At 46.1% G+C, this 24755-nt stretch overlaps 1 protein-coding gene and 1 non-coding gene across 2 annotated transcripts; both read left to right on the top strand.

Annotated features, from left to right (window-relative positions):
• The first annotated feature begins 6821 nt into the window (after window positions 1–6821).
• On the top strand, window positions 6822–6928 carry LOC113904525. The gene has a single exon (XR_003514545.1). It is a non-coding gene; the product is annotated as a U6 spliceosomal RNA (small nuclear RNA).
• An 8632-nt stretch (window positions 6929–15560) lies between these two features.
• Window positions 15561–18796, top strand: NPBWR1 (neuropeptides B and W receptor 1). Its single transcript, XM_027560973.1, has one exon. It carries the CDS (start codon window positions 15977–15979, stop codon window positions 16982–16984), a length of 1008 nt encoding a protein of 335 aa, XP_027416774.1. The 5' UTR covers window positions 15561–15976; the 3' UTR covers window positions 16985–18796.
• The last annotated feature ends 5959 nt before the right edge of the window (window positions 18797–24755 follow it).

Raw genomic sequence — 24755 nt, forward strand, 5'->3', positions numbered from 1 at the left:
GCTCCCTGCCTGCCTCAGAGCTCCTAGACAGCAGGTAGCAGCAGGTAGCCAGTCAAAGCCTGTCTGATGAGGGAAGCATATGGTTTTTAACATCCTTGTACAGGGCAGCCAGACCATCATTAAGCTATGGACAATCTCAGTTTCCTTTCGGAGCCCCAGAAGACAGACTCATTAACTTTTCAAGAACTTTTCTCCTTTGTAACCTTCAGAGAAATGCCAGCAGTTATAGAAAAGGTGAGCCCACAGACCCAACGATCTGAAGACAGACGTGGCACCAAGAGCCTTTGGAGAGAGAGAATTTGTTGAAACTTAACATAAGAATTTTAATATATTTCTTTTTAAAACTGAAGTATAGTTGATTCACAATATTATAGTTTTAAGAACACACTGCTTTGATCTTTTGAGAGATTATACTCCATTTAAAGTTATTATAAAATATTGGCTGTATCCCCTGTGCTGTACAATACACTCTTGGGGTTTATTTATTTTATCCCTAGTAGTTTGTGCCTCTTGATCCCCTTCTCCTATCTTGCTCCTAATGCCACTCTTTTCCCCATTGGTAACCCCTAGTTCTTATCCCACAGGGACAAGGGCCCTGAGGCTCTGTTTATTTTTTCGTCACTAAGCAGCATATTGGATCTTAGCTCTCCAACCAAGGATCAAACCCCTGCCCCCAACAGTGAAATCTCAGAGTCTTAACCACTGGACCACGAGGGAAGTCCCTCTTTTTTTATTTTATTTTATTGGGGTGTAGTTGTTATGCAATGTTGTGTTAGTTTCGGATATACAGCAAAGTGATTCAGTTCCACACGTGAAGTGAAAGTGAAGTCGCTCAGTCGTGTCCGACTCTTTGCGACCCCATAGACTGTAGCCTATCACGATCCTCCATCCATGGGATTTTCCAGGCAAGAGTGCTGGAGTGGATTGCCATTTCCTTCTCCAGGGGATCTTCCCCACCTCCCGCATTGCAGGCAGACACTTTACCGTCTGAGCCACCAGGGAAGCCCCCAGTCTACATGAATATATGTATATATACATTCTTTTTTAGATTATTTTCTCATATAAGTTATCACAGAATATTCAGTAGTGTTCTCTGTCCTATACAGTAGGTCCTTATTGGTTATCTACCTTATGTGTGGTAGTGTGCATGTGTGTTCATCCCAAGCTTCTGATTCACCCCTTCCTCTGTTTGCTTATTTATTTATTTTACATTGTATTTACTTATTTTGACTGTGCTGGGTCTTCATTCCTGTGCGGGCTTTTCTCCAATTGCGGCGAGCATGGGCTACTCTTGCTGCAGTGCCATGGGCTTCTCATCGTGGTGGCTCCTCTTGTTGCAGAGCACAGGCTCTAGGGTGCCTGGGCTTCAGCAGTTGCAGCACGAGGGCTCAGTAGTAGCAGTTCCGGGACTCTAGAGCACACGCCCAGTAGTTGTGGCGCACGGGCTTAGTTGCTCTGGGGCATGTGGCATCTCCCTGAATCAGGGCTGGAACCTACATCTCCTGCCTTGGCAGGTGGATTCTTTACCACTGAGCCACCAGGGAAGCCCTGTTTGTTTATTTTAAAACCTCTTTTCTCTCTTTTGTTCAGATTAGAAATTTCCTATTTTTCCCTTTTTCCATGTACCGATTCTTTGTCCCCTCCTGCCTGTTGTTGAGCCCATCCACAGAGCTTTTTTTTTTCCCCCTCAGTTAATATTCAAGTTTAATATAGAAGTATAAAGTTAGCAAGGCAGTTTTTTGGCTATTGAAAACAATAAAATTATCCCAAAGTTGAGTGGTATCAGTTAAGCAGATTTTCTTTTTTAAAAAAATTCATTCATTTTTTAATTGAAGGATAATTATTTTACAGAATGTTGTTGTTTTTTGTCAAACCTCAGCATGAATCAGCCATAGGTACACATATGTCCCCTCCCTCTTGAACCTTCCCCTCATCTCCCTCCCCATCCCACCCCTCCAGGTTGATACAGAGCCCCTGTTTGAGTTTCCTGAGACATACAGCAAATTCCCTTTTTCTATCATTTTACATATGGTAATGTAAGTTTCATGGGGTCACAAAGAGTTGGACATGACTGAGCGATTGAACTGAACTGAACTGAATGTAAGTTTCAAGTTACTCTTTCCATTCGTCTTACCCTCTCCTCCCCTGTCCCTGTGTCCATAGTCTATTCTGTATGTCTGTTTCTCCATTGCTGCCCTGCAAATATATTCTTCAGTGCCATCTTTCTAAATTCCATATATATGCATTCACTGCAGTTCAGTCGCTCAGTCGTGTCCGACTCTTTGCGACCCCATGAATCACAGCACGCCAGGCCTCCCTGTCCATCACCAACTCCCAGAGTTCACTCAGACTCATGTCCATCGAGTCAGTGATGCCATCCAGCAATCTCATCTGTCGGCCCCTTCTCCTCCTGCCCTCAATCCCTCTCAGCATCAGAGTATTTTCCAATGAGTCAACTCTTCGCATGAGCTGGCCATTAGTATATGATATTTATCTTTCTCTTTCTGACTTACTTCACCTTGTATAATAGACTCTAGGTCCGTCCCCTGAGCTTTTAGTTTCCATTATTGTATTTATTTCAGTTCTAAAATTCGCATTGGGCTGCTTTTCTTTGCCAAGGCTTTCTGTTTATCACTTAATTCAAGTGTTTTGTGATTGCTCACGGAACTATTTTTATCACCACCGCTTGTATCTTTGCAGGATAATTCTAACATTGCTGTCATTGTGCTGCTGGCTTCATTTATTGTCTTTCATTCTTTCAGCCCAGGTCTTCTTGTTCTTGGTGTGACAGGTAATTTTCTATTCAAAGCTGGACATTTTTGCCTTCTATTATGAAACTTTGCATCTTAATTAAACTGTATATTTTAACTTTTTTTTTTTTTTTCTGGCGCTTCTCCAGCAAAAGAAGGGGCACAAGCCCATGACACTGCCAGCAGAGGTGGAAGTCCACGCTGACTCCCCAGGGCTTTTGGTCTCCTGGTTCCTGGTGGGTGGAGGTGAAAGCCGTCTCCGCTGTGGGGTCTGGTGTCACTGTGTGGGATCTCCTCACTGCATGTGGTCACAAAAGTCCCTGGTTCTTCCTTCCACTGTGGAGATTTGGGGTGACCATCATAGGCTGGTGCTGGGGGGTGGCTGGGGTCCTCACTTTCCTTTGCTGGTGTGTGTGTGGTGGGACGCAGTGTTTTCTGTGGCATTTGGCTGCAGTATTGTGGCTATTGTCTATAAACTTCTGTCCTTACAGATTATGGTTGTCCTTGTCCTTTGGCTAGAGAGCACAGATTTTTTTGGCAGTGGGAGGACTGTTTGGATCTGCACCTGCTGGTGTTTCCAGGTTGCCCGCTCCTTTGGCTCCACATCCAGGCTGAGAGAGGCAAGAAGAAAAGCTGAGGAACTTCCCCATGTCCCTCAGGCAGCAGGGTCCCTAGCTGGCCTGCTTGCTCTCTACCCCTTTGAGTTTTCTTTTCTTTATTTTTGGCTGCGTTGGGTCTTTGTTGCTTTCCTCTAGTTGTGGTGAGCAGGGGTTACTCCCTAGTTGCAGCGGGTGGACTTCTCACTGCGGCGGCTTCTCTTGTGGAACGTGGGATCTCGGCACTCTAGCTTCAGCAGTTGTGGTGCATGGGCTTAGTTGCCCCTCGGCATGTGGAATCTTCCTGGACCTGGTGTCAAACCTGTGTTCCCTGCACTGGCACGTGGATTCTTATCCACTGGACCACCAGGGAAGTCACTGTCTCCTCCCTGTGGACTCAAGCTCATGACCTACCACGTTGATTAGGATTCAAGTGTCATTTTACGGCTCAACCAGTCACAGGTTCTTGTGGTTCAGACTGGTTTCTTGGTAAAGTGGGCACTGCCCAGACCTCTGTTTAGAATGGAAGGACTTATTTTCCTGGTAACCTGTAGTGCTGTGGACAGTTGGCCTAGGCATGCATTAGTGGCAGGGAGCCGACTTGCCAAAGTTATGCCCCTTCCTGGGGTAGCCACATCCAGACGGTCTATGCAGGAGTACAAAGCCCTCTACCCCTGCCCCAGGTGGGGACAACTTGACCACATCACACCAGCTTCAGAGCCCCCATGGGCTGGCCACCCCTGAGGCCACCACTGAGGCTACCTCAGAGCTCAACTTCTCTGTGAGTTCCATTTTACTCCCTTCCCTTCCCCCAAGGGGGCTCCAAGGGCTCTGCAAATGCAGTCTGCTTCTCAACGAGCCCCACCTGCAGGTCCCAGCAGGACAGCCTTTTTTAAATCTCCGGAGACTTTGTTTCTGTTTGATAGCTCAGTTGGTAAAGAATCTGCCTGCAATGCAGGAGACCCCAGTTTGATTCCTGGGTTGGGAAGATCTGCTGGGGAAGGGATAGGCTACCCACTCCAGTATTCTTGGGCTTCCCTTCTGGTTCAACTGGTAAAAAATTCACCTGCAATGTGGGAGGCCTGGGTTCTATCCCTAGGTTGGGGAGATACCCCTGGAGAAGGGAACAGGTACCCACTCCAGTATTCTGGCCTGGAGAATTCCATGGACTACAGTTCATGGGGTTGCAAAGAGTCAGACACGACTGAGCAACTTTCACTTTCCAGTCAGTCCTATTTGCTGGTGAGCACACCCTCAGTTCTTCTAGACAGCTGGCCCCAGGCTGGTTTAACTCATTGCTCTCTTTCTCTTTCACCCCCTTGAGCCTCGTGCCCAACTTAAAGGGGGACCTGCACACTGAGTCATTCCTTACAACTTGGAAAACTCAGAGGTTCAGCACTTCAGAGACCCTCTTCCTGCACTGAGGCCAGTTGCAGGATGCATTATTTCTTATTTCTAGCCTATTTTCCAAAGTGTTACCTACACATTTCTTGGTCCTCCTGTTAAGACTCCTCATGCAACTTTTCAAGTTTATTGTGCCTTTTGATTACTGCTGGGCCTGGAACCTGCTCAAAGGTGCATCTCAACAAAAGTCCCTGAGTGGGGTTATGTGGAGTGTGCGCTGACCAAACTTGAGGTGTAGACAGCTCCATTTCTTACTTTTAAAGGGCTTCAAGTTAAAAGAATAGACTAATTATAATGGTGACATTCTATTTCTTTAGAATTATGATCTTGTTACAAATTCATGTACCAGAGTTTATATTTTAACTTCATTTTAATTGGAAATAAACTTTAATTATTTAGAACCTTTGCTAGGAAGATCATAAAATATAAATGTAAAAAATTATTTCACATTATGATGATTATAACTGACCCATATCAGAATGTCTGGCACTCATTTAATATCTACTTATTACATGATCTCCATCCTAAAGGAGATCAGTCCTGGGTGTACATTGGTAGGACTGATGTTGAAGCTGAAACTCCAATACTTTGGCCACCTGATGTGAAGAGCTGACTCATTTGAAAAGACCCTGATGCTGGGAGAGATTGGGGGCAGGAGGAGAAGGGGACGACAGAGGATGAGGTGGTTGGATGGCATCACCGACTCAATGGACATGGGTTTGGGTAGACTCCGGGAGTTGATGATGGACAGGGAGGTCTGGCGTGCCGTGGTTCATGAGGTCGCAGAGTCGGACACGACTGAGCCACTGATCTGAACTGAACTATTATGTGAAGGAGTCATTATTATGTAATACAAAAGTACATATTCTACCTAAATTAAGTGAGTGAAAAGAGTGAAAAATTAAAGTGTTAGTCATTCAGTCGTGTCTGAGTCTTTGCGACCTCAGGGACTATAGACTGAGTGCATCTACAAAAGAAAAATTCTTCAGAAAATTAAGCTTCATCAGAGAGTTGAAAATGTGATATTTTAGAGAGGCTGCCTTATTATACCTGCACCTTATTAGCGGTTGTCCCTGGACTCATAAGAGAAAAGAAAACAGCTGAGCGAGGAGAGGAGAGGACATGAAGGGTCCCCTGGGTTGCTATGACATCACCCTCTTGGTTTATCACAAACTGACCTGAAGTAACCTGGATACATGATGGTTGCACGTCACTAACATACTATCAAGAGTTATTGAGTTATAAATTATTTTTTTAAATCATTTATATACTTTTTATTTTACTTTTGCTGCACTGGGTCTTCACGGCTTTGTGCGGGCTTTCTCTAGTTGCAGTGCTTGGGCTTCTCCTTGCTGCGGCTTCCCTTGTTGCGGAGCGCTGGCTCCAGGTACTCAGGCTTCAGAAGTTGTGGCACACGGGCTTAGTTGCTCCACAGCATGTGGACTCTTTCCGGACCAGGGATCAAACAGGAGTCACCTACACTGGCAGGTGGATTCTAATCCACTGAACCACCAGAGACGTCCTTGAGCGCTATTAAGAACTGAAAATTTAAGTAAAATGTTCTCTGGTAAACAAAAGTGTCTGCAGTTTGTAAAAATATTAGGCAAATCAGACAGCTTAATAGGATGTAATTTCAAGGCTTGCTTGCATGACCTTTTTTTTTTTTTAATACTCAGAATTGTGTTACTTATTTATAAGGGGTCCTGGATATCTTATTTCTTTTCCTGGCCTTCTAAAGCAAAAATCAAAGAAGTGCAGTCTGGGGGAGTAATTAGGAGCAAAGGCTGGTCTGGTTCTAAACTCTCCAGCATCTGCCTACCATTTTGTGACCTTCCACCGTGTTGTCTACGCCTAGCCTTCTCACTGAGAGGATGGCAGGCAGTAACAGCACTGAGCTGAGAATTAGACGAGATGACACAGGTGAACCTGGCCCTTCACACACCTCCAGTAAACCTAAGTTTCTTACCAGAATGAGTTTTCTGCCATTGTCCTTCCAAACACTCCCACTTTCCTTCGGGCTATCATGGAAAGCGACATCCATCTTGATTTCAGTCATCAAAACTGTAAGACTGTGCTCGCTTCGGCAGCACACATACTAAAATTGGAACGATACAGAGAAGATTAGCATGGCCCCTGTGCAAGGATGACACGCAAATTCATGAAGCGTTCCATATTTTTAAAATGGGCCAAAGAACTAAATAGACATTTCTCCAAAGAAGACATACAGATGGCTAACAAACACATGAAAAGATGCTCAACATCACTCATTATCAGAGAAATGCAAATCAAAACCACTATGAGGTACCATTTCACACCAGTCAGAATGGCTGCGATCCAAAAGTCTACAAATAATAAATGCTGGAGAGGGTGTGGAGAAAAGGGAACCCTATTACACTGTTGGTGGGAATGCAAACTAGTACAGCCACTATGGAGAACAGTGTGGAGATTCCTTAAAAAACTGGAAATAGAACTGCCTTATGACCCAGCAATCCCACTGCTGGGCATACACACTGAGGAAACCAGAAGGGAAAGAGACACGTGTACCCCAATGTTCATCGCGGCACTGTTTATAATAGCCAGGACATGGAAGCAACCTAGATGTCCATCAGCAGATGAATGGATAAGAAAGCTGTGGTACATATACACAATGGAGTATTACTCAGCCATTAAAAAGAATACATTTGAATCAGTTCTAATGAGGTGGATGAAACTGGAGCCTATTATACAGAGTGAAGTAAGCCAGAAGGAAAAACACCAATACAGTATACTAACGCATATATATGGAATTTAGAAAGATGGTAACAATAACCCTGTGTACGAGACAGCAAAAGAGACACTGATGTATAGAACAGTCTTATGGACTCTGTGGGAGAGGGAGAGGGTGGGAAGAATTGGGAGAATGGCATTGAAACATGTAAAATATCATGTAAGAAACGATTTGCCAGTCCAGGTTCGATGCACGATACTGGATGCTTGGGGCTAGTGCACTGGGACGACCCAGAGGGATGGTGTGGGGAGGGAGGAGGGAGGAGGGTTCAGGATGGGGAGCACGTGTATACCTGTGGCGGATTCATTTTGATATTTGGCAAAACTAATACAATATTGTAAATTTTAAAAATAAAATAAAATTTTTTAAAAAATGAAAAAAAATTCCTGTATAAAAACAAAACAAACAAAAAAAAAACTGTAAGACTTCTTGACCAGTTCCTTCACAAGAGCTAGTCTTGAAACAAGTAGAACTTTACAGGATTCATAGATTCAGCTTCCCTCAGGCATCTTCAGAATTCCCAGGTGGTGCTAGTGGTAAAGAACGTGTCTGCCAATGCAGGAGATATAAGAGATGCGGGTTCAATCCCTGGGTCAGGAAGATCCCCTGGAGGAGAGCATGGCAACCCACTCCGGTATTCTTGCCTGGAGAATCCCCATGGACAGAGGAGACAGTCCACGTGGTCGCAAAGAGTCGGATATGACTGAAGCGACTAAGCACGCATGCATGCAAGGCATCTACAACTTGGGTGGGAGATGTTTTCCCAAGGAAGCCTTGCAAACAGCGTTGGTTTCTCAGAGCTGCTAGTGCAGTGTGGTCTTGGGTATCACGCTGCGGGGCCCAGAGCTCTTCTGGGGGCAGCCAAGGTGTGTGTCTTTGATTCTTCAGGCCTGTGCAACACTGGGAAGGTACAGGTTATCTGCGGGAGGTGGCCCAGGAACACGGCAGCAGAACTCTTTCAAATCACAGCAAAGAGGGGAAAAGCCCATGTTGTGTAGAGATGTTAAATCCTGAATAGTAAATTACCATACACATACAGGGTTATTATGCCATCTTACATCTTTTCCAGGTCTCAGTATTATATTCTAGGTACCTTAATAAGAACCTCCAAAATTATTAATATTACCTGTGTTTCTCACATAGGGCCATAAAAGAAAGCAGATAAATGATAATAGCCTTTGGTCTTTTATTAAAGTCTTGTGACCTTTAAGTTACAGAAACGTAAGCCATACATACATTGCCTGCCAGCCAACCTGACAGTCAAGCTGTAAATATCGTTAGTTTTACAGGCAGCCTCGCAAGTTACAAGGCTGGCCAAGCGTAACCACAGAGAAACATGGATAATGAACAACAGCCAGGACCACCTCTGCATGTGTGCCATGCAGGCAGCACATAACTGGTTTCATCTGAGGTCATCCTTGCTTGCAGTTTCCTCCACCACCCCGAGCAGTTAACTGAAAATCTGAAGACAACGCTTGGATTGAAACATCTCTGAAATATTTGAAATGACAATATCACTTGAGAAGGTTCATGATGAACTCAGTAGCATCCTTCAATACAGTAATTTGAATGTATTGATTCATCTGTTAAACACTTATTGAGCACCTCCTGTGTGCCTGACAGTCAAAACACAGAGATGAAGGCTGTGTTCGCCTCTTTGAGTTGGCCCTGCAGTCCCAAAGGTCACTGTGCCTGTCACAGCCCATGTGGACATCCTTACATTCAATCATCTTCCGCTGAAAAATCTGCTCCCTAAAGACTAACACGTAAAGTCAACATGCAATGAGGATGAATCTGTTGTCCTCTGTGATAGAACAGAACCAGAGTGACCAACCTGCAACCAGGTAGCTAGTTGTTCCTCCTGGAGAATTGTTCCCTGTTTGGGTCTAAGGCATTTCTCTCTGCTGTTGGCAGATGAGGCAGCAGAGAGCAAGGTCAGCCTTGGTGAAGAGAAGTGTGTGTTGGCAGAAGCCACGAATAGCATCCTTATCACCATGGATACCTTTCTCTTGTCTGTGAAAAGGTACAGGGGGTTGGGGGAGGATGCTGACTGAATCCACAGAGCGCATCAGTGTGTCCCTGGGTCCTGAGAGCCCCCTAGGCCATGGATGCCCTTGGATGAGTATTTACAGGAGAGTGTGGTGGGTGGGCAGCCTTGAATGGTGCTTCCCACTGTCCCTGCCTCCGGGCATTCATATCCCTGTGCGATGCCCTCCCATTGAGCGTGGGCTGGACTCAAGGTCTTGCTTCCAGGAAATGAAATGTGGTCACATGCCACTGAGGTGACAAGAGACTGTCTGGCTCCTCCTGCCCTGACCGTAAGGGTGACCTGTCATGTGATGAGGGGCGGGTCATGGCTGCAGCCCATGTGAGGGACTAACGCTTCTGGTCCCAGAAACTGACTCTTGCCCACAATCACTTTCCCTGGAGGTGGATCCTGTCCAAGGAGACAGCAGCTCTGACACCTGGACTGCATCCTCAGCAGATGGTGAAGCAGGGAACCAGCTAAGTCATTACTGGGTTGTTATTTTAATTCGCCAAGTTTTGGAGGGTCATTTGCTATAACAGATAGCAACACATAATTAATACAAACCCCGTTTGAGAGATCTGTCCCAGAGGTACATGGACACCCCAAGCCTCTTTGTCACTAGTCTTCCAATCCTGTCCTTCTGTATCCCTCACTGACCATTTAGCCAATCCATTAGCTACTATAATGAACTGATGTGGGCTTCCCAGGTGGTGGTGGTAGTAAAGAACCCACCTGCCAATGCAGGAGACATAAGAGACATAGGTTCGATCCTTGAGTCAGGAAGATCCCCTGGAGTAGGGCATGGCAACCCACTGAAGTATTCATGTCTGGAGAATCCCATGGATAGAGGAACCTGGTGGGCTACAGTCCATAGGATCAGAAAGAGTCTGACATGACTAAAGTGACTTAGCACACACACAGGAATTGATATAGGTGGATATTTCCCGTTATCCATCACACCAGAGAAGGTAGACCAGTTTTCTTTCAAACAACATGAAAGATGGCTGAGATATCAGTTAGGATGAAATTCTGCTGTAATTTCCTGAGAGACTACCATTTGATTGTCCTGTGTGTTATGGTCTCGTAACAAAGAACAAAAAAGGTCATTTCATCTTTAAAAGGATTACATCTATCAGAATCAGAACTCTTATTCTCTGCTGCTGTAAAGATGGATGTGATTTTGAGACCTTTTTCAAGTAATTTGTTTCTGAGGTATTGGGATTAACATCATCAACGGTTGATCTCTAATAGGCTACTTTCTCTGGTCCCATATTTCTGGAAGTTGGATGGGAAAGGATCCCTCAAATCTTTATTTTCTCCTTAGGGCTCTGTTCTAATCTCCAGGCTCACTTGTCTCTTGAAAACCACACCAAGAACTTCATCACACATTTAACAAATCCCAAATAGCCCCTTACCTCTGTCTCCCACATTCCACTTCCTTCATCTTCCAGGTCATTCTGGTCAAAGTTTATGTTTCTTTCTCCCTATCATTGGTCAGAGGTGCACCATCCTCCTAGTTTCCTGGAATGCTGCTGCTGCTAAGTCGCTTCAGTTGTGTCCGACTCTGTGCGACCCCATAGACAGCAGCCCACCAGGCCCCTCTGTCCCTGGGATTCTCCAGGCAAGAACACTGGAGTGGGTTGCCATTTCCTTCTCCAATGCATGAAAGTGAAAAGTGAAAGTGAAGTCACTCAGTTGTGTCCGACTCTTAGCGACCCCATGGACTGGAGCCTACCAGGCTCCTCCGTCCATGGGATTTTCCAGGCAAGAGTACTGGAGTGGGGTGCCATTTCGTGGAATAGAATGTCAAAATTCTTCTCTCCTCAAGGTTCACTATGCAGTTTCATGTCTCATTCTGTTGTTCACGCTCTTTGACCAGGACTGTCCATATCATCTTATCCTCATCGTATCCTTCAGAGATCAGCTGCAACGCCACCTCCTCAGTGGAGCCTACCCTGCTTTCCCCCGACTGGGAAGAACAATTCTTCTCATGGACTCCCACCAGACTTTGCCTCAATCCTACTTCACCTTTATTATGGCACTTTATTCTTTGCTGCATTTTCTAAGGTGTGTTCTGAAGAATGCTTATCCCTGGGAAGCATCCACATAAAGAAATGTTCTCAGGTAACCAGTCTATGGGATTCTGCCTACTGCAGTATGAACTGGCATTCCCGATTAACGTTAGTATACTCAGGATTCTGAGAGGACCTGCAGTAAGAAACGTCTTCAGCCTTCACCTCCTGTTCTACCATTTTTCACTTCGGATTTACGATTACCTTGCAGAACTCTTTTGCCTTGTTGATAGCTGCTTTCTCACCATCCTGTTTCTCGGTGTTCTACACATTGTCTTATGCATTAGGATTCCTCGGTGACTGTGGTATACGTCATGCATTTTCCACACCCTGAGGCAGACAAATCTCAGATAACATTTTGGTGATATTTTCTTCCAGCCGACTCTGTGAGAACTTGACCTCGGCCATCAGGAAGTAAAGGAAATAAATTATTTAACTACCACCAGAAAGAGCTGACTGAGAAATTAGGACTGCTCGGAGCCACTATTAGTGAGAGAAGAGAGGAAGGTGAATAAACGACATAGCAAGATTTTAAATGGAACAATTATAAACTCTTGGATGAAAGAAGACATAAAAATTTTAAGATTCATGATTTGAACTAAATATTAGAGCACTTGTTCCATTGGATAAAGTGCTGATGAGTCAGCCTGGTCAGAAAAGCACCCAGCCTCTCCTGGGTGAACACGCCAGCCTGGGATAATGCGTAATCGGCCATGAGTTGGCCAGTAAGTGCCTGGTCCCCGTAGGTATCATATTTCAGACTTCAACTCTACTGCTGTGTGAGTCTCTGTGCTATTGACCTGCCTTCCAGTATAATCATGAGGAATTATCCTCTTACTAACATCTTGAACCGATGTGGTACATCTGTTACAATCAATGAACCGGTATCCATCAATTATTTTAATCAAAGTTCGTACTTTATAACAGATTTCGTGCTTTGTCTGTTCCCCCACCCACCCTTCACAACTTGATGAACAAATTTGGCGACCACTTTGTTTTGATCAGTTTCCTTCTGTGAATCCCTCAGGAGTACAACGCGCAGAAATCAGAAAGTGCTGTCATCTGTTTAGTGTCATCAAAGCATTTCATTTTTGAAACAGTAATAACCAAGCATCTCCAAGAAGCTTTATTTCAAAAAAAACAAATGAACACAGAAAAATGTTGCAACTTATTTTATTACTAGAAATGTCTTCTGGGGAACATCTGGGTAAACAAAGCAGCATTATACATACACTTCTGCCCTCAGGCTTGAGGCTGCCAGCACCTTCATCACCCATCTCTCAGTCATAATGATGCTTATGGCACATGGGGTTCCAATATGAAGACACATTAGGAGCAATTTGTGTTTATTATTTTATCTTCGTAAGTTGCAAAAGCAAACTGATACTAGAGTGCTCTTTGAGAAGAAAAGCATTTCCCTCTACTCCTTCTAGGTTCTTATGGCTGGTCCAGGAATTAAACTGTTGTGAGACGGACTGACAAGAGAAACTCAGATTTAATTATGTACACACAGGGCCCCAGTCCTATGAGGCCCCAGGACAAGTTTGAGGGTTCCGTGGCATCTGAGGGTGGGGAGCAGGTGGGGACTTCAGCAAGGATGAGGCAGTTCACATGGAGACAGACAAGCAGGTGTTTGGTGAACAGATGTTTGTGGGGCTTGCAGGGACAATGGGACACAGAGCAGACTCTGGTCTCTAGGCCCCATCCAACTCCCCCACCCCCCCAAAGCCATGCTCTTTGTAGATCTCTGGGGATAGTGCCCTTGTGTGCCAGGACCTTCCCCCTGAGTTCTGTTGGCAGGTAAGGGGCAAGTAAAAAGAAAGACTTTCTATTGCATTAGCTAAGATTTCCAGTACAATATGAAAAAGAGTGGTGAGAAGGAACACTTTTGCTTTGCTCCAATCTAGGGGGAAAGTGTGCATTAGCTTCTCATTATTAGGTGTGATTTACCTGGAGGGTTTTTTGAGTAAATGTTCCTTCTCCAGGTGATGAAGTTCTTCACTATTCCTGCTGAGAGTTTTATCATAAATGGGGGTTGAACTTGGTCAAATGCTTTTGCCATTTCTATGGATATGATATGTGATTTCTCTTCAAATGGCTGTTGATGTGATAGATTATATGAATGGATTTTTAAATGTTGTAACAAGCTTGTATATCTGGGGTAAATCCCATGTGGTCATGTTGTACCATGTTCTTGACACAATGTTGGATTAAATTTGCTAAGATTTTGTTGAGTCTTTTTCATCTGTGTTCATGAATTTGTTGTTTTCCTTCCTTATAAGGTCTTTTCTTGGTTTTGGTATCAGGGTAATGTTTCAACAAATGCCAATGAATTGAGATCATATTGAGTTTGGTCTCTGTCCACATGCAGCTAAGCTGGACATCAGTAATTTAAAAGCTAGAAAGTCTTCAAATGCTTGCAAATGAAGCAGTTATATATGTATATATACACATACATATAGACAGATACATCCACATGCGTTAGGTAGTTGCTCAGTTGTGTGTGACTCTTTGTGACCCCGTGGACTGCCAGCCTGCCAGGCTCCTCTGTCCATGGGAATCTCCAGGCAAGAATACTGCCGTGGGTTGCCATTTCCTTCTCCAGGGGATCTTCCCTATCCAGGGATGCATAGGTACATATATATGTGTGTGTTATATGTACACTATCTGTGCTATATACTTTATACTTTTTTCTTTCACTTAACATCATGTTGTGTTTGCCACATTTTTGCTCATGGATGTAGCCTGACTCTCTTGTCATTTTTTTTCACACAAAGCATGAAACTGCAGGGAAATCAAAATTATACAGATTCTAGTAAAAAGAGGACTGAGTGGGTAAGGGAAAGCATTTGGATTTCTGCCCCTTCCAAGCTTCTTCCACTGGCTGCTTCCAGTCTCCTCCTCAGTGTCTCAGGCCCTGTCCTCTACCAAGGCATCACAAAGGACCAAACATGCGTGTTACTCGGGTTCTTGCTCCTGTGAAAGGGAGACTTATCCCAGGGACGCGGCACAGACTCTCATGAGCTGTAATTTGCTGGCTTTCCCAAAGGATGGTGGAGGAAGAAAACAGGAATGAAAAAAAACCTTTTAGAAAATGTTTATTTTTTTGTGTTTCTTACATGTTTTGTTTACTGCTTTAAATGTAGCTTTCTAGAATTGTTGTGAGCATTTTCTGTAGCATTCAATATATTTTTTAATTTTACGGGGCTTCCCAGAGGACTCAGTGGTAAAGAATCCACCTGCCAATGCTGGAGACCCAGGTTCCATCCTTGGGTCGGGAAGATCCCCTGGAGGAGAGAATGGCAACCCACTCCAGTATTCTTGCCTGGAGAATCCCATGGACAGAGGAGCCTGGCAGGCTACAGTCATGGGGTCGCACTGAGCCCGCTCGATTTAGCGACTAACAACAACAAATTGGGGGTAGAGTGTAAAAAAAACAAAAACAAAAACAAAAAACTGGAATGGGAGCGTCGACTGCATTGCTCTCCTTTTAAAACAGACTCTAACTTTGCTTTTCTTTCATTTAAGTCTTAACAGAAGAGTTTTTCATTAATTCAAATCGAGTGAGGTCACACTCCTGGAAGGAAGAAAGTGATTTCTTAAGTTTCGGGTAATGCGATTCTAGGTTCGAGCCCTATTCTGCTTGCGGTTGGGCGCTAGGGGCGGCGGTCAGATCTCCAGGGCTCGCGGTCTGGGTTGCACCAGCCCACGGCTTCCAGGCGGGAGGCGGGACCCGCCAAGGCTCCGGCGGACGTTTCGCGGCTCACACCGGGAGGAGGCGAGCAGCCCGCCCGCGCCGCCGCTGCCTCTCCCGCCGGCTCGCGAAGACGCAGACCCGGTCCCCGCATCGGCCGGGTGAGCCAGCTGCTGTTGGGTGCGCTGTTCCCCGGGGCGCACGGAACCTCGTGGGACCCAAGCTGGCCGCTGCAGGACTCTCTGGGCTGACTCGGACCTCCGGGGGTGGGGTGGGAGCTCAGGTAGGGGAAGTGGGTTTGTGTTTCTCCTATAAAGGTAAGGACTCTTCTCTCTAGCACTTCCTTGATGTAGTCAACGAGTCAGAGGAAGATTTCAACAGGTGGCCGAGAGCGATCACGTGGGGCAGGTTGGGCGCCGGCCGCCCCCTCCCTTAGGAACTGCTCTTTTCCGCAGAGCTGCGCGTGGTCCACAAGCCTCAGTGGTGCCCTCCGTCCATTCCGCCTGGCAACCCCGGAGTCCGCGGCGCTCTTGCGCGGAGAGGGCGGCAGGAACGGGCCTCCCGTAGAAGGCCGGTGACTAGCTCGGAGCGCGGGTCGGGTCCCCGGGACCGCAGACCCCCGCAGGCCAACGGCGGAGAAGACCGAGTCTCTGTCCTCGCCAGGATGCACAACGCGTCGTACTGGGGGCCGGAGCGCGCCAACACGTCGTGCCCCGCGCCCGCACCCACGCTCGGCTGCCCCAACGCGTCCGGGCCGGCGCCGCCGCTGCCGCCGCCGCTGCCGCCGCCGCTGGCCGTGGCCGTGCCCGTTGTGTACGCGGTGATCTGCGCAGTGGGACTGGCGGGCAACTCGGCGGTACTGTTCGTGCTGCTGCGGGCGCCGCGCAGGAAGACCGTCACCAACCTGTTCATCCTCAACCTGGCCGTGGCCGACGAGCTTTTCACGCTCGTGCTGCCTGTCAACATCGCCGACTTTCTGCTGAGGCGCTGGCCCTTCGGGGAGCTCCTATGCAAGCTCGTCGTGGCCGTCGATCAGTACAACACCTTCTCCAGCCTCTATTTCCTCACGGTCATGAGCGCCGACCGCTACCTGGTGGTGCTGGCCACCGCCGAGTCGCGCCGGGTGGCCGGCCGCACGTACGGCGCCGCGCGCGCGGTGAGCCTGGCCGTCTGGGGGGTCGCGACCCTGGTGGTGCTGCCCTTCGCGGTGTTCGCGCGGCTCGACGAGGAGCAGGGCCGGCGCCAGTGCGTGCTGGTCTTCCCGCAGCCCGAGGCCTTGTGGTGGCGCGCGAGCCGCCTGTACACGCTGGTGCTCGGCTTCGCCATCCCAGTGTCCACCATCTGCGTCCTCTACACCTCGCTGCTGTGCCGGCTGCGCGCCATACGCCTCGACAGCCACGCCAAGGCCCTGGACCGCGCCAAGAAGCGGGTGACCGTCCTGGTGGTGGCCATCCTGGCCGTGTGCCTCCTCTGCTGGACGCCCTACCACCTGAGCACCGTGGTGGCGCTCACCACCGACCTCCCGCAGACGCCGCTGGTCATCGCCGTGTCCTACTTCATCACCAGCCTGAGCTACGCCAACAGCTGCCTCAACCCTTTCCTCTACGCCTTCCTGGACGACAGCTTCCGCCGGAGCCTCCGCCAGCTGCTGGCGTGCCGCACCACCTCCTGAGCCCGATAACAAGGAGCCGGCGTTCGGGGTCGCTCAGGGTGGTTCCCGACCCGCGGCGCTCCCGAAACCCCTCTCCCAGCTTGCTAGAGATGCGGATTCTTGGGCCTGTCCCGGGACCTCCGACCTCGGAAGCTCTGCGGCTGCGCGCGCAATTTGAATTTGTCGAGGCCTCAGGGTGCTGCGGGAGCGCGCGGAGCTTGGGGACCACTGCGGCTGACAGCGCACAGACGGCTGCCTAATGCCAAAGGGCACCGAGGCAACACCGAAGCATCCCCTGAGCTTGACACGGGAGGGGAGGAAGGGGGTCGTGATGCTGAGACCCACTTTCCGTTCCCCTCTAGCCTCCCGCCCCAGCCGAGCGCAGCCCCGATCTAGGAAGAGCCCTCGGCGCCGTCATGGGAGAGGCCCAAGTATGCTGCGGGCGCCCTGGCGTCGGCTCCACGCTCGGCTTCTCGAATTTCCAGCAGCGACCGTCTGCGCTGCTCCAGCTGCAGAGCAGCCTGGCACCGGCCCCTGGCGTTTTTCCGCGCGCTCTCGCCGCGGGGGAAGAGGGTCCGGGTGCGCGCGGGCGCTCCCACCTCGTCAAGCTGGAGAGAGGCTGAGGCCGCCCGGGAATTTGCGAGGGACACAGAGCAGCTCGGGTGACGGGGCAGGGGATGAATGTGTGCGTCCGTGTGTGTGTGTGTGTGTGTGTGTGTGTGTGTGTGTGTGTGTGAATGTGTGTGTGTGCGCGCGCGCCTAGCGGAAGCCGGGGCTTTGGGTGAAGGAGGATGGAAATGGGCTGTGATGTCTACACAGCAGTTATTAATATAAAAGCGGTGATAAACCCTTCGTGTCCCAGCCACTTCTCTCTTAGCATTTCCACTTTCCCACTCCTATGGTCACCGCGGAGCCCCGCGCGCCAGGCTCGGGAAAGGCCAGGAGCCGAGTCCCTGGCAGGGTTGCGGCGCCCCCTGGTGGAGCCACTGCAGGCGCCGAGCATCCCAAACAGCGCTGTGTGGACAGGTGAGCGAGCGCACGTGCGAAGCCGCACTTTTCCGTGGCTCGGTTACTCGTCATCGCTTCCCTCTGCAGAGGGATTCAATCCCCCCACGCCCCTCTGCCCCCGACGACCTCTAGTACAGTTTGGAGCAGTTCGTTGCAATTCTTTGTTTGCATATTGCTTTTCGAGGTTGAGAACTCTATAAATATGTGTGTACTAAAACGTGTACAAAAACGTGTACTAATCTCACAGGCTTTTGTGGACTTAATGAGGTCAAGAGGAGATGCACATCCACTCCAGCGTTCCCTTTCTCCTCATATGCTTCATCCTCTTCGCCTCAGAGAGAGCTGAAATGATGAGACCTTATAATAACCTCTCCTGGGTTCCTTTCCACAGGGCCCTGGGTGATGTCTGGTCCAAGCTGAGAAAGGAAACCAGACAGCACCCTATCTTTATTTTATCTTTACTTATAGGAGACAAAAGTGAATTAATAGAGAGGACTGACATTAGCTTTGCCCAGCCATCTATAGTCTTCAGACCTGAGGGCAGAGCATTAACCAGACTCCAGTCATTAATGAGTATTTTAAAAGAGTTTTTTTTTTTTTTTCCCCCTTTGGGATGAATTCCAAACAGGAATGAAAATTTCTAAAAATATTTGTTTTCTACTGTCAGGATTAGGTGTGATCTAACGTAGTGTTGCTGGTTTGGCAGGATTTGTTAACTTAGATTAATGGACATTAACCACTTTCTCTTACCTTTAAAATACTTTTAACAAAATAAATGAAATGGAAAATCAGGAAAGGAGTTCTTCCCCCCTCCCCCCACCCCGGCCTTGTTTTCATGAATAAGAATTGCTTCCTTGGCTCTCAAAGCTATTAGGAACAACAGGGTGATTCATAGCTATCAGTTTAGAAAATGTAAATTTAGAAACATACCTTGGGTGACAAATAATAGTATTAATAGCTTCAGAATATGGTTTTCTATTTCCAGTGCATTTTGATGGCATTTGAACAGTGCTCTGCTGGTGGGTTTCAGAGCCCTCTTCAAATTCATTTTAGTATCTTTCAAATTTCTTGGCAACATTCTATTTACTTTCTTCGTGACTCACAAAATTATTTTGTGAATCCTGAGTAGTTTTTCAACATTAAAAATGTAAATGTAGAGTAACTGCTCATCCTTTGAGGTGATGGACAAAAAGCAAAGTGGATATTCTGCCACAAACCCAGATTTGAAGCTTCGTCTGTCTTCGTAAAGTGAGTGACTGTATTTTGACATCCTCGGGATACACATCGGGGCAGAGCCCAGTGACCCGCCTATCGACGGCACCCCCCGCCCCCAACACGGATCAGCCTGGCTGTCTTTGAATCTACAAGATCACTGGAAAAAACAGGACTGACATGGCTGTGTTGTCCATGCAGCCAGGCGTGGACTGGCATCCTTGTATGTGTGTGGGATTAAATGGGACCCAGTACTTGTTCCCTCCTGGCTTTCTACATCGTTGGATAAACTGTTGTATCATTGTTTCTAGGTTGTTGCCTTCGTAATAGCATGTAGAACTCCGGACTATAAGTCTCAGGCTACCTTCTTACGACTTAGGTACCAAGCAAAATAACCATGCCAGTAGCCCTAGCATAGTAGAATTTACTCACCTCATTGCATTGCAGAGGTTTTAACTCTGTGTTGAATTTTTGCAGTCTTCCTGTAAACTGTGTTGTTTGGTTCTACCACTTCTGTTATTTTAAAATGTCTACTTGGTTTTACTAGGTTTTACTTAGTACAGTTATGTAATGTATATGCTTAGGCATTCTCTAGAGAAATGCAGAAATTCTGCTTTCCATGGCAAGGAAGCTCTGGTTAAAATAAAAGCTGAAACATTCTGTGTGGAGAGTTAATATTCTATTTCTGAGAACATGGATCCATAATTCAGTCACCTTAGCATTTATGTGTCATTAATTTCAAAAACATTGCCTTCAGGGAAATTTTATCTAATGGATAAGAAATGAATAGATAGAAGAACTTGACAGGATAAGGTTAAGGGTGAAATCCCCTAACCTTTTTATTTTGGTTAATTGTGAAAATGATGTAAAACTGCCAATTAGCACAAAAACCCTGGGTCATATGCTGGATGGAAAAAGGATAATAAGCTTGGTATTTCATTCATTTCTTGAATATTTGAGCAGCTTGTGTGGAGAGTGAGAAGGGAAGAGAAATGGCTTAAATTGTCATCATACACACTGCTATTTCAGCTAGCAGAATGCGCAGACATGGCACACGAATGGTCATGGTAGAGAAGCTCACTAGAAAAACCCTCAACTTCCTGAAAACTCCTTTCCTCAGCAACATGCTGGGGAAACAGCAGCAAGCGATGTTCCGGCTAGATCATTCTGTAGGATCATTGCCCTTGTCCAGCTAAGGAACGTGTCAGAGACTGCTTTCCTAAGGCTCTTTTATGAGCATGGCTTCCAGTCTGGCACTTTGGTCCCCGTTTTATATTCAAAGTGAGATACTGGATGTGGGTCGATTTGGCAAGGGCCAAAAGACCAATCAGGACCAATCAGAGCCATCTGGTTCCTGTTCTAGGAATTGTCTCATCCTATTCCAGCAGAGATGAACTTGGTTGCATTGTGTAATCTGAAGTTATCAGACCATAGAAAAGTCTTTGAAATAATTTGTGGACCAGGCAAGACATACCTATTATTGCCATGTCATGTACAAAGGGAAGATAAGATTTAACAGTAAAACTTAAGTCTTCACGCAGAATCTTGAAAGTGTGCAGTGTTGTTGAAGTTTATATAAGAATAAAAATTCCTTGACTAAAGCTCAACCCCCAAAGTACCAGGTACATTGTAATCTGCATGCTTTGTGCGTAAGGACCTGGGCCCAGGAGCGCCATTGAAGCAGAGCAGAAAGTTAACAGCGCCTCTTTATACAGAGCAGAGTTTCACAATGGAGGATACTGTCCGTAAACTTAGGGCAAGCTACATGTATTTATACCATATCTCATAGGGTTATACAAAGACATTCTATCATATCAATTAAAAGAAAAGAAAAAAAGATGGGGAAAGGGAAGAAAAGGTAAACTGGCATCTCTGAGAAACGTCAGGATCCGTGAACTGCACGCTCCCCAGGCTGGAACAGAGTGTCTTTTTTGGGAACTCTCTCCTGGTAGGGGGAGATTCACTGGTGGCTCAGACGGTAAAGAATCTGTCTGCAATGCAGGAAACCTGGGTTCTGTCCCTGGGGTGGAAAGATCCCCTTGAGGAGGGCATGGCAACTCCAGTATTCTTGCCTGGAGAATCCTATGGACAGAGGAGCCTGGTGGGTTACAGTCCACGGGGTCACAAAGAGTCAGACACAACTGAGTGACTAACACTTTCACTTTTCATCTTTAACAGCAGATACTCGATGAACGTTTTTTATTGGAGGGATAAATGAGTATGTTTAAATCCAGACAGTTAGAGTTCAGAGAGTTTTTTTCATAGTTTATCATTTGTACCTATTTTCATATCAATTGTTTCAGTTCAGTCGCTCAGTCCTGTCTAACTTTTTGCCACCCCATGGACTGCAGCATGCCAGGCCTCCCTGTCTATCACCAACTCCTGGAGTTTGCTCAAACTCATGTCCATTGAGTCAGTGATACCATCCAACCATCTCATCCTCTGTCGTCCCCTTCTCCTCCTACCTTCAACCTTTCCCAACATCAAGGTCTTTTCCAGTGAGTCCGTTCTTCGTATCAGGTGGCCAAAGTATTGGAATTTCAGCTTCAGCATCAATCCTTCCAATGAATATTCAGGACTAATTTCTTTTAGGACTGATTGGTTTGATCTCCTTGAAGTCAATTGTTTAGTTTCCATAAATTTTCAACTTGAGTAGATTAAAGTCTATTTTTGAGAAAAGTCACCAGAGGGCGCACTGAGATAATTTTTGTAAGAAAAAAGTATTCAAGCCAATTGGATCTTTTATATAAGTAATTTCACCAGGTTTCTTTCAGAACAGAAATTCTTATGACTATGTAACATTTCTGTAAAATAAAAATTACAAAGTTCAACCCACAAAATTAAAAATATTGATAGTTATAGATTTATTCTTGAAACAGATATCCATAATTAAGATAACTCTGGCCTGAAACAGTTTAAGTAATTATGTTAATCCTCTGTATACAGAGGAATTGTTTGAATTAAAAAGAATCTGCCAGCAATGCAGGAGACCTGGGTGTGATCCCTGGGTCAGGTATATCCCCTGAAGGAGGGAATGGCTACCCAGTCCAGTCTTCTTGCCTGGAGAATTCCATGGACAGAGAAGCCTGGCAGGTTACAGTCCATGGGGCCACAGAGAGTCAGTCAGACATGACTGAGGAACTAACACTTGGATACAATTGCTAGGGAATTTAATATTTAATTCTATAGTTATGTCCAAAGGATTTAAACTTCAGGATTTTAACTTAACAATTGCTATATTTGGATATTATTTTTATGTTACCTCAAACATTTGGATTTTTCCAAACACAATCAATTTAAACTTAACCTTAATTCTGCTATGTGGATATTGATAAACCTAGATAATTAACCATAAAATAGATTAGCCTATTAGTAATTAATAAGTGATAACTGAGTAACATTGGTCTCCATATAACTCTTTTGATGGAGGGCAATTTTTCTGATAAGTCAGGAATCAGATGCAGAGTTGATGCAATGGTCCGGGGTTGATGCTTTGATACTTTGAACGTCCGGGGTCCTTTAAAATAATTTTTTTTTTTAATTTATCTGGCTGTCCTGAATCTTCTTTGTGGCGCGCAAGTTCTTAGTTGTGGCATGTGGGATCTAATGTCCTGACCGGGGATTGAACCTGGGTCCCCTGCATTGGGAGCACGGAGTCTGAGCCACCGGACCACCAGCGAAGTCCCTGGGTCCTTTAAAGACTTCCCGGCACCATTCTTAGCACAAGCTGTTTTCTTGCCACTTCATCATCACAAGTCCAGCCTCTTTTCTGTATTCCCTTCAGGAAGAAAGACAAGGAGAGAGGAGGAGGTCACGCCTATATACAGAGAGCAATAATTTCCCTGGAGGTCTCCAGTGAACTTGGGCTTACATACACATCACTTACACCGTGTACGGTTTATTCTTGGAGTTGTACACTGTTTGGACAACTGTATAATGACCCATATCTACCGTTATACACTCGCATTGGGTAGTTCCAGGCCCCTCACCTTGAAATCCCTGCCATGTCCCCAGTGCTCCACCTACTCACCCTTCTGTCCCCAAACTCTGGCAACCACTGGTCTTTCTACTGTCTCCATAGTTTTGCCTTTTTAGGAAGTCTTACAGGTAAAATTATATGGTATGTAGCCTTTTTATTCGGAGAAGGCAATGGCACCCCACTCCAGTACTCTTGCCTGGAGAATCCCATGGATGGAGGAGCCTGGTAGGCTGCAGTCTATGGGGTCGCTAAGAGTCAGACACGACTGAGCGACTTCACTTTCACTTTTCACTTTCATGCATTGGAGAAGGAAATGGCAACCCACTCCAGTGTTCTTGCCTGGAGAATCCCAGGGATGGGGCATCCTGGTGGGCTGCCGTCTATGGGGTCACACAGAGTAGGACACGACTGAAGTGACTTAGCAGTAGCAGTAGCAGCCTTTTTATTGGAGAAGGAAATGGCAACCCATTCCAGTACTCTTGCCTGGAAAATCCCAGGGACAGAGGAGCCTGGTGGGCTGCCATCTATGGGGTCGCACAGAGTTGGATACAACTGAAGTGACTTAGCAGCAGCAGCAGCCTTTTTATACTAGCTTGTTTCAGTTAGTGATTCTGCTTGCTTACTCAGTCGCTTAGTTGTGTCTGACTCTTTGCCATGCCATGGACTGTAACCCACCAAGCTTCTCTGTCCCTGGTATTCTCCAGGCAAGAATAATGCAGTAGGTTGCCATTTCCTCCTTGAGGGGATCTTCCCAACCCAGGGATCAAACCCTTGTCACCTGTTTCTTCTGCATTGGCAGGTGGATTCTTTACCACTGAGTTACCTGACAAATCCTAAGCAAGCAAGCAATGTAAAATCATACAGTATGTTGCCTTTTTATACTGGTGTCTTTCAGCTAGTAAAATGCACTTAAGTTTCCTCTATGTCTTTTCATGCCTTGAAAACTGTTTTTTTTTTTAACCATGACACGAGATTTTAGTTCCCCCACCAGGGACTAATTCCAGGCCACAGCAGTGAAGGTGCCAAGTTCTAACCACTGGACTGCCAGGAATTCCCAAGAGCTCATTTCTTGTTAGTGCTGAATGACATTGCCTAGATGTATTGCTCTTTGTTAATCCATTTACCCACTGAAGGACATCTTGGTTGCTCCCAGGATTTAGCAATTATGAAGAAAACTGCTATAAATATTTGTGCACAGGGGTTTGTGTAAGTAGAAGTTTTTTACTTTGTAAATATAAGGAGTATGAGAAAATCTAAATGAAAACGTCTTCCCCAGTTAAGCAAAGAACTGAAATTTATTTTTTTTTGAAACTGCTATACTTTCATGTAAGGGGCATGACAGACAAAAATTTACTGTGACTATTCAGAAAATTCTTCGAGAAAAAAGTAAAAAGTAATGGAAATGCTCTTTCATAAAAGTAAAACCCCTTTGTAATACCAAGATTATTTTCTATTTATTTAGGTCTCATAAAACCTTTAGTTTTGAGATTGTGCATTCTATGGAAAGGGCATATTTATTTAGTAATAGCAAAGATAAATGGCTTTTTAAAAAAGGTTATATGCCTTAAATATCATTAAACTTCGTATCTTCAG

This window comes from Bos indicus x Bos taurus, chromosome 14 (assembly GCF_003369695.1).
Source record: "Bos indicus x Bos taurus breed Angus x Brahman F1 hybrid chromosome 14, Bos_hybrid_MaternalHap_v2.0, whole genome shotgun sequence".
Classification (NCBI taxonomy): domain Eukaryota; kingdom Metazoa; phylum Chordata; class Mammalia; order Artiodactyla; family Bovidae; genus Bos; species Bos indicus x Bos taurus.

Bases quoted from the DNA above. Each gene is read 5' to 3' on its own strand.
- NPBWR1 (XM_027560973.1), top strand. From the start codon at position 15,977: ATGCACAACGCGTCGTACTGGGGGCCGGAGCGCGCCAACACGTCGTGC.